The sequence below is a fragment of the Entelurus aequoreus genome, linkage group LG13 (genome assembly GCF_033978785.1).
Source record: "Entelurus aequoreus isolate RoL-2023_Sb linkage group LG13, RoL_Eaeq_v1.1, whole genome shotgun sequence".
Classification (NCBI taxonomy): domain Eukaryota; kingdom Metazoa; phylum Chordata; class Actinopteri; order Syngnathiformes; family Syngnathidae; genus Entelurus; species Entelurus aequoreus.
In genome coordinates this window covers 67,122,139-67,134,135 of record NC_084743.1, presented here as the reverse complement: position 1 = coordinate 67,134,135, position 11,997 = coordinate 67,122,139, and the positions used below count along the sequence as shown (strand labels likewise).

General features: G+C 39.4%; 1 protein-coding gene across 4 annotated transcripts in view; it reads left to right on the top strand.

Annotated features, from left to right (window-relative positions):
* Positions 1-11,997, top strand: part of LOC133663627 (gastrula zinc finger protein XlCGF57.1-like) — a 27,607-nt gene continuing 15,610 nt past the window's right edge. For 2 of the 4 annotated variants that reach the window (XM_062068238.1, XM_062068241.1), the window contains exons 1-2: positions 12-461; positions 8,216-8,680. In XM_062068238.1, coding sequence (XP_061924222.1) covers positions 8,266-8,680 — 415 coding nt within the window. In that variant the 5' untranslated portion in view covers positions 12-461; positions 8,216-8,265. Of the gene's footprint in view, positions 462-5,510; positions 5,665-8,215; positions 8,681-11,997 lie in introns of those variants that run through there. The other 2 variants (XM_062068239.1, XM_062068240.1) reach the window with 2 other exon arrangements.

Below are 11,997 nucleotides of genomic sequence, written 5' to 3'. Positions count from 1 at the left end.
AAGCTATCAACTGCACATGCGCGGACTGATGCATTCTGTCACGGATCGTCTCGTAAAAGGCAGCGGAACATTGTGGTTTTTAAATGTGCCTTAATTCCTTCATTTTTACGTGTGTACCTATTCGTGTGACAAACTAAACTTTATTCATTCTTTGTGTCAGGATGAACTCTACTCAAGGAACTTTGAAGCTTCTTAGGCGGACTTATAGTCTTCGCCTGCTACTTAGCTTAGCTTGTTAGCTGCTAACAAAATACAAGTTATCAACACATCGCTAAGCAAAATGCTGAGAGTGTTGGTTAATTAGCGACTAACTGCGGCTGTGGAAGAAATATTTGTAATGTTATAAAGAAAGATAGCAGAGTACAAGGGGGAACTTTCTCCAACAAAAGAGGAGAAGGAGCGACAACGTCAACTACTGGACGCTGTTTTCTAGAAGCATCGAGTTGTGTTGCACAGAACAGGTTTGTTTACTTCTTACTCTCACATCTCTACTAACTTTATGTTTCATCATTGACATGAAAGAACACTTGGAATAACTTTACTGAGTGGAGGAGCATTGTAGTGAAAGTAGGGTATTATAGTTGGTTATGGAAATGCAGACAAAAATAAAATAAACCATATAATAAATACAAATGTATTGTCTCCCACTGAACTGCAATATTTTCATGACAGCAGCGCAATGGTTAAGGGGAACAGGACTTTTTATAATTTATTTTACCTATCTTTCACAAGCCCTATGTGCGACAAGCACACTCATCATTCTCTTTTTGTACATTCTAAGTTGGGAGGGAAAAAACTCTAGCAAGAGGCAGCTAATAGTAGAGGTAATGGGGATTTGATGTATTCTGCATACAAAGCGCTCTAAAAACTTCCAAAGTGTTTTATATACATGCTGTATGTATTTAATGTAGCACCGTAAAAGGCACATTCATATTAACATTTAATATTCAAGTATGTTGGTCATTTTAAGCGTTGCTTGAACTTTTTTGGTGGTGCTTTGACATAACTTACTTACTTACTTAGGCCTTAGTATTCCCTGAGGAACCCTAGGCCGCAGACGAAAGCCTTCCATCCATTCCGGTCTTGTGCCCTTCGGTCGAGTTGTTCCCATGACAGCCCCTCAGCCCTCATCTCCTGTTCCATGCTTCCTCTCCAGGTTGTTCTTGGTCTCCCTCTGTTTCTTTTTCCCTGTGGGTTCCACGTTAGTGCCTGTTTGGTAATGGATTTATTGGGTTTTCTGAGTGTGTGGCCTATCCAGCTCCACTTCCTTCTGATTTGCAGTTCCACTGGTTCTTGTTTGGTGAGTTCCCACAGGTTGGCATTGATGATGGTGTCTGGCCAGTAGACTCCTAGGACCCGACAGAGGCAACGGTTTATGTATGTCTTTGACATAACAGCTTTCGTTATTTCCATCAATACCAGCTACCACTAATCATGAAGGACTTTATGACAGCCAACAAAGACTACTTTTGGGATAAATGATTATCCAGAACATCATATTTTTGATCTTGAATATACCAGCGTTTTCGCAGCGCATTAAAAAGCATTCCATGTCATTAAATTGAATTTGTGAAAATGAAGGCCTTAAATGTAATTGAAATGCATTAGATACGATGTCCAGGGGCATTAAAAAAAATTCAACGGTAGGACTCCCCCATTAGTCAATACAGTATGTCAATCAATCAAACGATATATACATTTAAAAAATAACTTAACGTTGCAGTATTCGATAAATTGCTACGTTTGTCTGTGTGTTTCTTTTCCTCGTCTCTGGCTTTCAAACTTGGTACAAGAGGTCTAATAAGGGCTGAAAGCGTGAAAAGCGCTGCCTCCTAGCGGCCTCTCTGTTGGATGGCATAATCAAACGGCTTTGCCATTCTTTGGTGAGTGTTGGCGTGTAGTCCTTATCTCTGGCACCATGTCATGTTACTGAGGAAGCTGAGCTTGTGTCATACACGACTCCTTTATTTCAGTCTTCTCCGGTTCAACACACATGAGCTAACTTGGCTGGTGACACAGGCACCTCACGTGACCTACGGTGGCCTAGGATAGACAACAAAGACCACAGACCACAACTCTTAATCTCTGACATTCCCACAGTAAATTAGAGTTATTTTATCTGCCTGACACTTTATACATTACTTTATATCTATTGTACCCATTTTAAACATCTAACAAGGTTTAAAATACTATCTATTCACAATGTTTAATTGACTCAGCCCATTTCTAATGCAGGGGTGGGCAATTAATTTTTACCGGGGGCCGCATGAGCAACCCGAGCACTGCTGGAGGGCCACATCGACGATATTTCAATTAAATTTTGCTCAATATTATTTTTGATATATACCGTAAGATAAATAATAATAATAATTAATAATAATAGTAATACTTCAACATAGTGTGTGTAACAGCATTCCATGACTAATATAAATAAATTAACATTAATAATAAATGACAGTAAAATAAGCACACGTATGACTGAGGAGTCATAGTGTAACTTTGTGTGGTGTTTGAGTTGTCCGACATTTTGTGTGGCCATAAACGCACCAGTGGTTTAGTGGTATGCGTGTTGGTGACAGATGAGAAGTAGGGATGGGCGATACCACACTTTTAGGATTCGATACGATACCGATACCCTTTCCTTGCATTTTCATCGATACTGATACCGATACCGATACCATTAATTTCTTATTGGCAATTTTTCCATCCATTTTCTACCGCTTAATCCCTTTGGGGTCGCGGGGGGCGCTGGAGCCTATCTCAGCTACAATCGGGCGGAAGGCGGGGTACACCCTGGACAAGTCGCCACCTCATCGCAGGGCCAACACAGATAGACAGACAACATTCACACTCACATTCACACACTAGGGCCAATTTAGTGTTGTCAATCAACCTATCCCCAGGTGCATGTCTTTGGAGGTGGGAGGAAGCCGGAGTACCCGGAGGGAACCCACGCAGTCACGGGGAGGACATGCAAACTCCACACAGAAAGATCCCGAGGCCGGGATTGAACTCACGACTACTCAGGACCTTAGTATTGTGAGGCAGACGCACTAACCCCTCTTCCACCGTGCTGCCCTATTGGCAATTTTTGTCAGTCAAAAATATTATTACTATTGTTATTATTTAAGACTAATCACAAGACAAATACAGACCATTTATACCACATTCATTATGGTCAATATATAATAAAAGAAAAATTAAAATAAATAACATACATATGAAAAATAAATTAAATATAAACAAAAATATACACATTTTCACTTTTCTTATTTCTCAAAAAAAAGTCTTGGTAGAAAAAGCTTAAAAAAACATTTATTCATAACAATGTTATGTTTCAAACCTCTTTGTGGAAGTAAACTTATAACACTTCTCTGAAGCAAAGTCAATAATTTCCTTATCACAATAAACTAGGATTTCCTTGTCCTATAAACCTGCATACGAAAGACAGTTCCCTGAGAAAATGAACTTGGAAAAATTATCTACAAAAATGTCTGACACCTTTAGTGTACTCGAGATATGTCGTCAGACGTCACACTTTACTGAAGTCTCAGTTTGCTGTTCAGGAAAAGTAACAACGCTGTCGGCTGGCTGTGTGTGTGTTGCACGTTGACGACGCTCATTCGCTGTCTCCTGTGATGTGACTGGGCCAGCTCTATACCCTGCCAGGTACAGGGGTGTCCCAGCACATATTAAGTTAAGTAAGTAATCAAAAACATCTGAAAGTGATGCTTGCACCCCCCACACGCCGTTTTTTGGTTTATATCGATACTTTTTTCAGAAAAGTGATGCCAAATGAGTAGCGTGTGAGTATCGATATATCGATACAACAGGATCGATACGTACATCCCTAATGACAAGTTGGTTTTGGCCTGGTTTGTACGGCAGAAAATGACTAGTTTTTCGAGATAGAAGTGTTTTACTCATGTTTTTGGTGTGGTTATGTCCGAATATAAACAGTTTTGCTCAATAAAGCGACATAATTCCTGTCCTCGAAGCATCTCGATAGACGTTACAATAATTGAACGGTGTTCAATTGAACGGTGTTGACGAACACCGTTAGGGCCGCTTGTTGTCACTGTCACTCAAAGTTGCATTGCAAAATTACATAGAATAAATATGCTTATTTTGTTTAGAATTCAGATGGGATTTGATTTGGTGCGCGGCATATATTTGCTGTGCGCAGCAGACGCTTGAGCAGTGCGCAATTGCACAGGCACGCACCTTAGAGGGAACGTTGCTTGGCAGTCCATGTCTTGTTGAAAACACACCATTCGTCATCAACTTTTCTCTTTTTAGCGTCTCGGGTGTAAACCGTGCATCACTTGTCGCTGCATGTGCACCTTCACTCGCAGATTACACACGGACACACGCCCATAAATAATACTTTTCAAAATAAAAGCAGCACAGTTGTATTGCGCGCACGACATAGATGTTTTTTCAACTTTATTTTGTAATTTGTGATTGCAGCTGTTCACATTCACTCACAATCACGCACACGCATACGTCCACATGGAAGTAATACAAATAACGATTTTCAAAACAAAAGCAGCACCGTTGTATTGCACACTCGACATAGATACTTTTTAAAATGTATTTTGTAATTTATAATTGGCCTCACGCGGGCCGGACAGGGACGCACAAAGGGCCGGATGCGGGCCGCAGAATGCCCAGGTCTGTTCTAATGCATCTAAGAGGCTTTTTGGCATTTTGGAATTGAATGATCTTTGTCATTGCACAAGTACAACATTTTGTTTTCAACACAAACCCAATCAAGATTAGAAAAACGACATTGTAGAGGGTTACAGAACAGGAACATTGATGGGTCGCTACTCGGCGCCCCGTAGAAGGTGGGAAAAAGGGTAGACGCTGGGGGAGGATGAGTAAAATAGCAAAGCACATGCACATTTTACAACATACAGCTCGAGACTTGCAATCCAATCCACTTTATTTATATAGCACATTTAAACAAAAAAAATGTTTCCAAAGTGCTGCACAACAATATTAAAAACAATATTCAAATATTTTCAATGAGGGGTAGGGGGGGCGTAACCTGACTCTCACCACACCCTTGTAGTTCGCTGAGCTCCACACAAGGGTCTGGGCTCGAAGGCATTGCAAACTCCTTCCAGATAACAAAAAATAATGAACCAATCAGGATCGCCGGGCGGGATTTCATAGATGTGACGTAGCGCCGAAGCGACTGTTTGATTCAAACAACAATGTCAGCACGTGTGCTGACATTGATTCTGCTATTGCAACTGTTTTGTCGAATCTATCGATTATTAATTCTTTAAAAGATAAACAGAGAACGGTTTTGAAGGCATTTATTGGTAGCAAGGACGTTTTGGCTCTTCTTCTGACCGGGTTTGGATTTCCCAGCGCCGCTCTCATCAGCGTCACGGGTTGATTTCGATGTGAGTGGTTGAAGTAGCACGTCATTCAAGCTAACGGACAAGTGGTTTATCCAATCGCATACAATGATTTTTTTTTTTACAAGTCCCCGCCTTCTGAAATACATCTGCTATTGAGAACTCCCAGATCAATGTGTGGAGCTCAGCGAACTACAAGGGTCTGGCTAGAGTCAGGTTGTGGGGCGGGCATCCATCCCAAAGCTGCCAGCCACTCGGGCACTGCTTCGTGTTCCAACATATACTACATGGGGTGAGTGCATGTGTCCATTGTTCAGGATGTATTGTTGTTGTGTCTATAGGCCAGGAGTCTCTCTCTGCAGGCGTTAGGAGCAAAGTTCAACTCCCAGGTGTTATTGGAGGAGGGAGGGATGTCAGAGCAGCTATCGCTGTGATGTCCTTCAGTGGATGTTTTCAGAACAGCCTTCATCTGTTTAAAGCAGCGTCAAGGCCATTTAAGGGAGTGGACTCGAAGATAATGATTGTTGTTTTCCAAGCGAGCAGACATTTCAATGTCTTGTCTGATCTAATCGTCTGTACTGGCTCTCAATTTGATACATTTTTGCATTTCGATAAGTCTTTCAGTGATGTTGTCCAACTTCCGATTCTGTTCAGAAATCGCCACACTGTGTTCCTACAGCCCGACCCATGTCTTTCAATGCAAATCAATCATCCATTCCCGAACACATGCATAATTTGCATTCCTCGTGTGATGTTCATGCATTATTCCATAAAAACTTTTTATAATTAATTTAAAAAAAAATCCTGATTAAAAAAAGAAACATATCCCTCAGTTTGTGGCTATTTTAAGGCTTATTTTCAGAGTATATTGAATTGAATTTAAGTATTTATTTCAAACCTGCACAGTACAACAACACATTTTTTTTTACATCTTGGCAGAGACATTTGTGCAAGGCTTGAAAAGGGGTTGGATGAAGCAGATGCTTATAATATCCCAACCCCTCTCACTCATTCCACATTTAACATAAACAATATAATACAATAACAATACCATACAAATAAAAACAAGAAAAACTCCTTTACACTAACAATACAATAGTACCACTGTTAGTATGAGACAAGACGAGACAAAACACACACGTACACACACACAGGCCCAAACACTCTCTGACCATACACCTCTCTCCCATCTCTATGTGCCTTTTTATAGCATGTTTTTAAAGAGATACAATTTAAAATAAACATTTCTTTGTATATTACATGGATCAACTTTTGGATGTTTATTTAGAGGGCTGAAGTGCAGTTTCCCTTTTAATAATTTGGATTGAAAGTACAGTGTGATGATTTACAGGCAGAACCTTTTAATTGGCGATCGTCTAGCCGGTGCACAAAGTCAGAACACCGGAAGCTTGAAATGCTACATCCTGTGAACGTGCTCATGTTGTGGCAAAAGCGAGAAAATGAATACATGTCGGGATAATGGGAAACTGCAAATTTCCCAGCCTATCCCAGCTGCACTCTGGCGGAAGGCAGAGTACACCCTGGACAAGTCGCCCACTCGTCGCACAACAGAAAAGTAAATGAATAAAAATTAATTCTCAGATAAAACAGTCTTGCAATCCAATTCTAATTCACTAGATAGCAACAGTTAATGTAAACTTTTCAAATATTCAAGATTACTATTTTAAATGCTTATAATTTTGTGTATACAGATAATTGTAAGCTTCTGACTACATATAATAACCATATGGGTAGGTCATGGGCATTGAATTTTTTAAAGTGGCATTTAAAAGGCATTTAACAAGATTTGCTGATGCCTGTAGAAACCCTTTATAAAGAGGATTAGTTTTGGAAGCTGAGTAATAAAAATATATAGCTTGAGTGAAACGTAAGCCAAATTTAGCAGTTTTGCTAAGCGCTAAACAAGAAATACAAACTACCAACATAAGACAACCACTTATTGTACAATGTCCGCACTCACTGGGATGCTGACTGATGGGATGTGTATATCTTTCAGCACAAGACTTGTGTTCCCCGTTTAGGTGATGAATTAATTTAAACAATCCTGACGTTAAAAAATGCTGGGAGTAAATGTTGTTGTCACCTCTTCCTAGCAATGTCTTTGGTTCTAAGTTGAATTCCAAAGTTCACCAACTTCTCGGCTTATGGCCACAACCTTCTACTATACAGGTGCGAGGCATGATTTATCATCCAGCACAAACTTTAACCAACTCAAAGGCCATGCAGCAAATCACTATGTCAAATAGTTTTTCGCCGTTAACTCCTACAATAAAAATGTTGCTAATACTTGGTTAATATGCAGGTCACGACATGTAAATGGAGTATTGTTGGCGGGTTTTTTTTGTTTCTTAGAGGACGTTAAAAGCGGAATAGATTAATCCCATTAGCCACATTGTTAGCCACCTTGTGTTAGTCTGTTTTTTTATGATTTAGAGTGCACAAACATGAGAAAGATGTTTGTTCTTAGTCATTAAAGATTGTGAATGATTGGCAAAACTTAAAAGAAAAGTGCAGTTCCCCTTTACACTGCCATCATCTAATTCATCAATGTATAATTTTTGTTATATGATATTTATAATCTATTTTTCCAATTTAGTTTGACAAATAAAAAGTCAGTTAAATTAGAGATGCACAAACGTCCAACTTGAGGTTGTTTATTGATATTCAGTCATCAATCAATCAAATGGTTTATATTATATTCAAATGAAGTTACTGTAAAAATAAGAACACAAAGGAAAGTACCTTAATATACACATTGTCTCATAAGACTGAGCAAAGCTGGACTTTTCTAAGTCTTGTGTTTGTCATTTCGTGTCCTGCAGACGTCTGTGTAGAACATCTTCTTCTTGAGCACCAGAAGTGGACCTTCAGGATGGAGCAGGAAAAACCACAGCCCCCCAATATTACTCAGGGAGAGGAGGTGCCACATCCCACCCACATTAAAGAGGAAGATGAGGAGCTACAGCCCCCCCTCTTTAAGGAGGAGGAGGAGGAACACGGCATCAGTCATAATGGAGATCATCTTGAAAGACTGGAGGAGGTTGATGTCCCCAAGATGCCATTGACTGGTGTCATTGTGAAGAGTGAAGATGATGAGGTCAAAAGTGAAAGTGAGGAGAAGAGAGAGGTGGAGCCTCCAGGCAGCAGCTCAACTCAACACATGACAACAGAAGCTGATGGAGACCACTGTGGAGGATCACTAGCAGACAAGCTCTTAGCTCCACTATCAGATAGTGATGACACAATGTCACATTCTCCTCACACTGAAGATAAAATCTCTGAAGCAGGTACGACATGTCACACTGACAACACACACTTTGAATGTTCTCACTGTGGCAAAACCTTTAATTACCGTCGTAATTTGAAAACACACATGAGAATACACACTGGTGAGAAACCTTTTTCCTGTTTAAGCTGTGGTAAAAGCTTTACACAAAATAATCATTTGAAAATACACATGAGAACACACACTGGAGAAAAACCTTTTATCTGTTCAATCTGTGGTAAAAGCTTTACACACAATATTAATTTGAAAACACACATGACAACACACACTGGTGAAAAACCTTTTATTTGTTCAATCTGTGGTAAAGGTTTCGTTCGAAATATTGTTTTGAAAACACACATGAGAATACACACTGGAGAAAAACCTTTTATCTGCAAAATTTGTGCTAAAGGTTTTACACAAAATATTGATTTGAAAGCACACATCAGAACGCACACTGGCGAAAAACCTTTTGTCTGTTCAGTCTGTAGTAAAGGTTTTACAAAAAACACAAAATTGAAAACACACATGACAATACACACTGGTGAAAAACCTTTTGTCTGTTCAATCTGTGGTAAAGGTTTTGCAGGAAATTGGGTTTTGAAAATACACTTGAGAACACACACTGGAGAAAAACATTTTATCTGTTCAATCTGTGGTAAAGGTTTCACACAAAATAGTGACTTGAAAGTACACATGACAATACACACAGGTAAAAAACCTTTTTCATGCTCAATCTGTGCTAAAGGTTTTGTACGGAAAGGTCCGTTAAAAATACACATGAAAATACACACCAGTGAATAGTGATGGGAATCGAAAACCTGTTCTTGTTCAGAACCGGTTCCCAGTGTATCAATTCCTTGGAATCGCTTGCCATCGATTTTCCGGGTGGGGATGACGTCAAAATGCAAAGTACTTACAGCGTAGTGACGTCAGACCTCAAGATGGTGATGCCTGGTTGGAACAAACACTAAAAATGTTCAAGACAATATTGTAACAGCGCTACTTCTAATAATTATAAGGCTGCTATTTCATCAAGAGAGCGACCCTTTTACCAGCTACGAGATGAAGACGTTTGCAAGCTCATGGGAGATCATGATTACCATGAATTGATTTACGTGGACCCCGACTTAAACAATTTGAAAAACTTATTCGGGTGTTACCATTTAATGGTCAACTGTACGGAGTATGTACTGTACTGTGCAATCTACTAATAAAAGTATCAATCAATCAAATCAAGCTCACACACTACATCCTCGGTTTTCCATCTTCTAATGGAATGGCTGAGCGAGCCATAAAGACTATCAAACGTGCACTGAAAAAAGCAATGCAAACTGGCACTGACCCACATCTGGTGCTGTTGTCACTGAGGGACACACCCGTGACTGGACTGAGCATGACTGACAGTCGATGCCACAGCAGGATACAAAACCTGCAGCACCAACAGAAACAACACTTCCATCAAGCAGACTATCTACCAGTGTTAACCAGAGGGGACACCGTCTACATGCAAACACGGAACTGTTGGGTGCCGGCAGTTGTCATCCATCAGAGAGAGGAACCAAGCTCCTACAGGGACGAAACTAAGGAAGAACGGGGACATCTGAGGAAGATACATCCAAGTTTGTTCACTGGTGCCCGCCAAGATGAACATGTGGACTTTGAGGTACACACTTCACAGACACCTGAGTCAGTTGACCCACCAGAACAGGACTTTCCAATAAACATTACTCCTCTTGTGAGTATGGAATGTATGCCTGACAACCACATGAGAAGTGGCAGAGAGATCAGACACCCTGCCAGGTTTAGGGACTATATTCCTTGACTCTTTATGTTCTTGATCCATGTGTCTCAATTTTTTGCGACTCTGTATACAATAGTGTTGTCCTGATACCAATATTTTGGTACCGATACCAAAATTATTTCGATACTTTTTGGTAATTTTCTAAATAAAGGGGACTACAAATAATTGCATTATTGGCTTTATTTTAACAAAAAATCTTAGGGTACATTAAACATATGTTTCTTATTGCAATTTAGTCCTTAAATAAAATAGTGAACATACAAGACAACTTGTCTTTTATTAGTAAGTAAGCAAACAAAGGCTCCTAATTTAGATGCTGACATATGCAGTAATATATTGTCATTTTCCATTCTATTATTTTGTCAAAATTAAGGACAAGTGGTAGAAAATGAATTATTAATCTACTTGTTCATTTACTGTTAATATCTACTTACTTTCTCTTTTAAAACATGTTCTATCTACACTTCTGTTAAAATTTAATAATCACTTATTCTTCTGTTGTTTGATACTTTACAGGATCATAAATTGATCACATTCAAAGTCCTCATGTGTCCAGGGTTGTGATTCCTATATCGTGATATTCGAGTATACGTTCTCACGCAGTTGCTTTTAGCTGTGGGCATTACACTACAGGCTCTTCTCACTCTTTGTTGTCTCTCCTTCTCAGAGAGACATAAAACAAGCGCACCTTCTTACATACGTCACATACGTATACGCCCTCGCGGAGCAGAGAGGTAGCGGCAACCGTAATTTGTCAAGTGTGGGGTAAAAGCGTTGCCACAAAAAGTAGCATTATTGCTAATGTGTAGCATCATTTGAAAAGTCACCTGCTGGAGAATGAAGAGTTCTTACTCCACATGTCAACATCTCCGTTCGGTGCCACACCAACAAAATGCCGAGGCAACCATTTCCACATCAACACCGTATGAAAAAAATAGTCAACAACAGAAGGAGATAACGTCCGCAGGAACCTACCACATAGTGAAGGACATACACTATTTGATTTCCTAATATGCAGCTCATTTTTATTTGACAGTTATTAAAATATCTTGTGTGACATCATGCACAAAAGTGCACTTTATATGTTTTTAACTATTGTAGTGGCGTTCTGTACAAAAAGTGCACTTCAATTTAGTGTTGTTTTCATATGTCATCTTAGTGACATCATGTACAAAAGTGCACTCATAGCTTGTTTTAAAATGTCTCTGAAAATCTTGCACTTTCTGTTTTGAAATGACATGAATGTTTGTGCCACTGCTTAATAACTTTAAGAAATACAATTTTGGTCAATTGACTTAGTTGTGATTTCCCTCTTGACATGAAAGTTTAAAATGAGCATATATTAATGAAGTATGAACAAGAATGTTTTAATGTAGACACATAGAATCATCATACTGCTGTGATTATATGCATCAAGTGTTCATTCAAGGCTAAGGCAAAATATCGAGATATATATCGTGTATCGTGACATGGCCTAAAAATGTTGAGATATTTAAAAAAGGCCATATCACCCAGCCCTATTTGGGGTGTGTGTG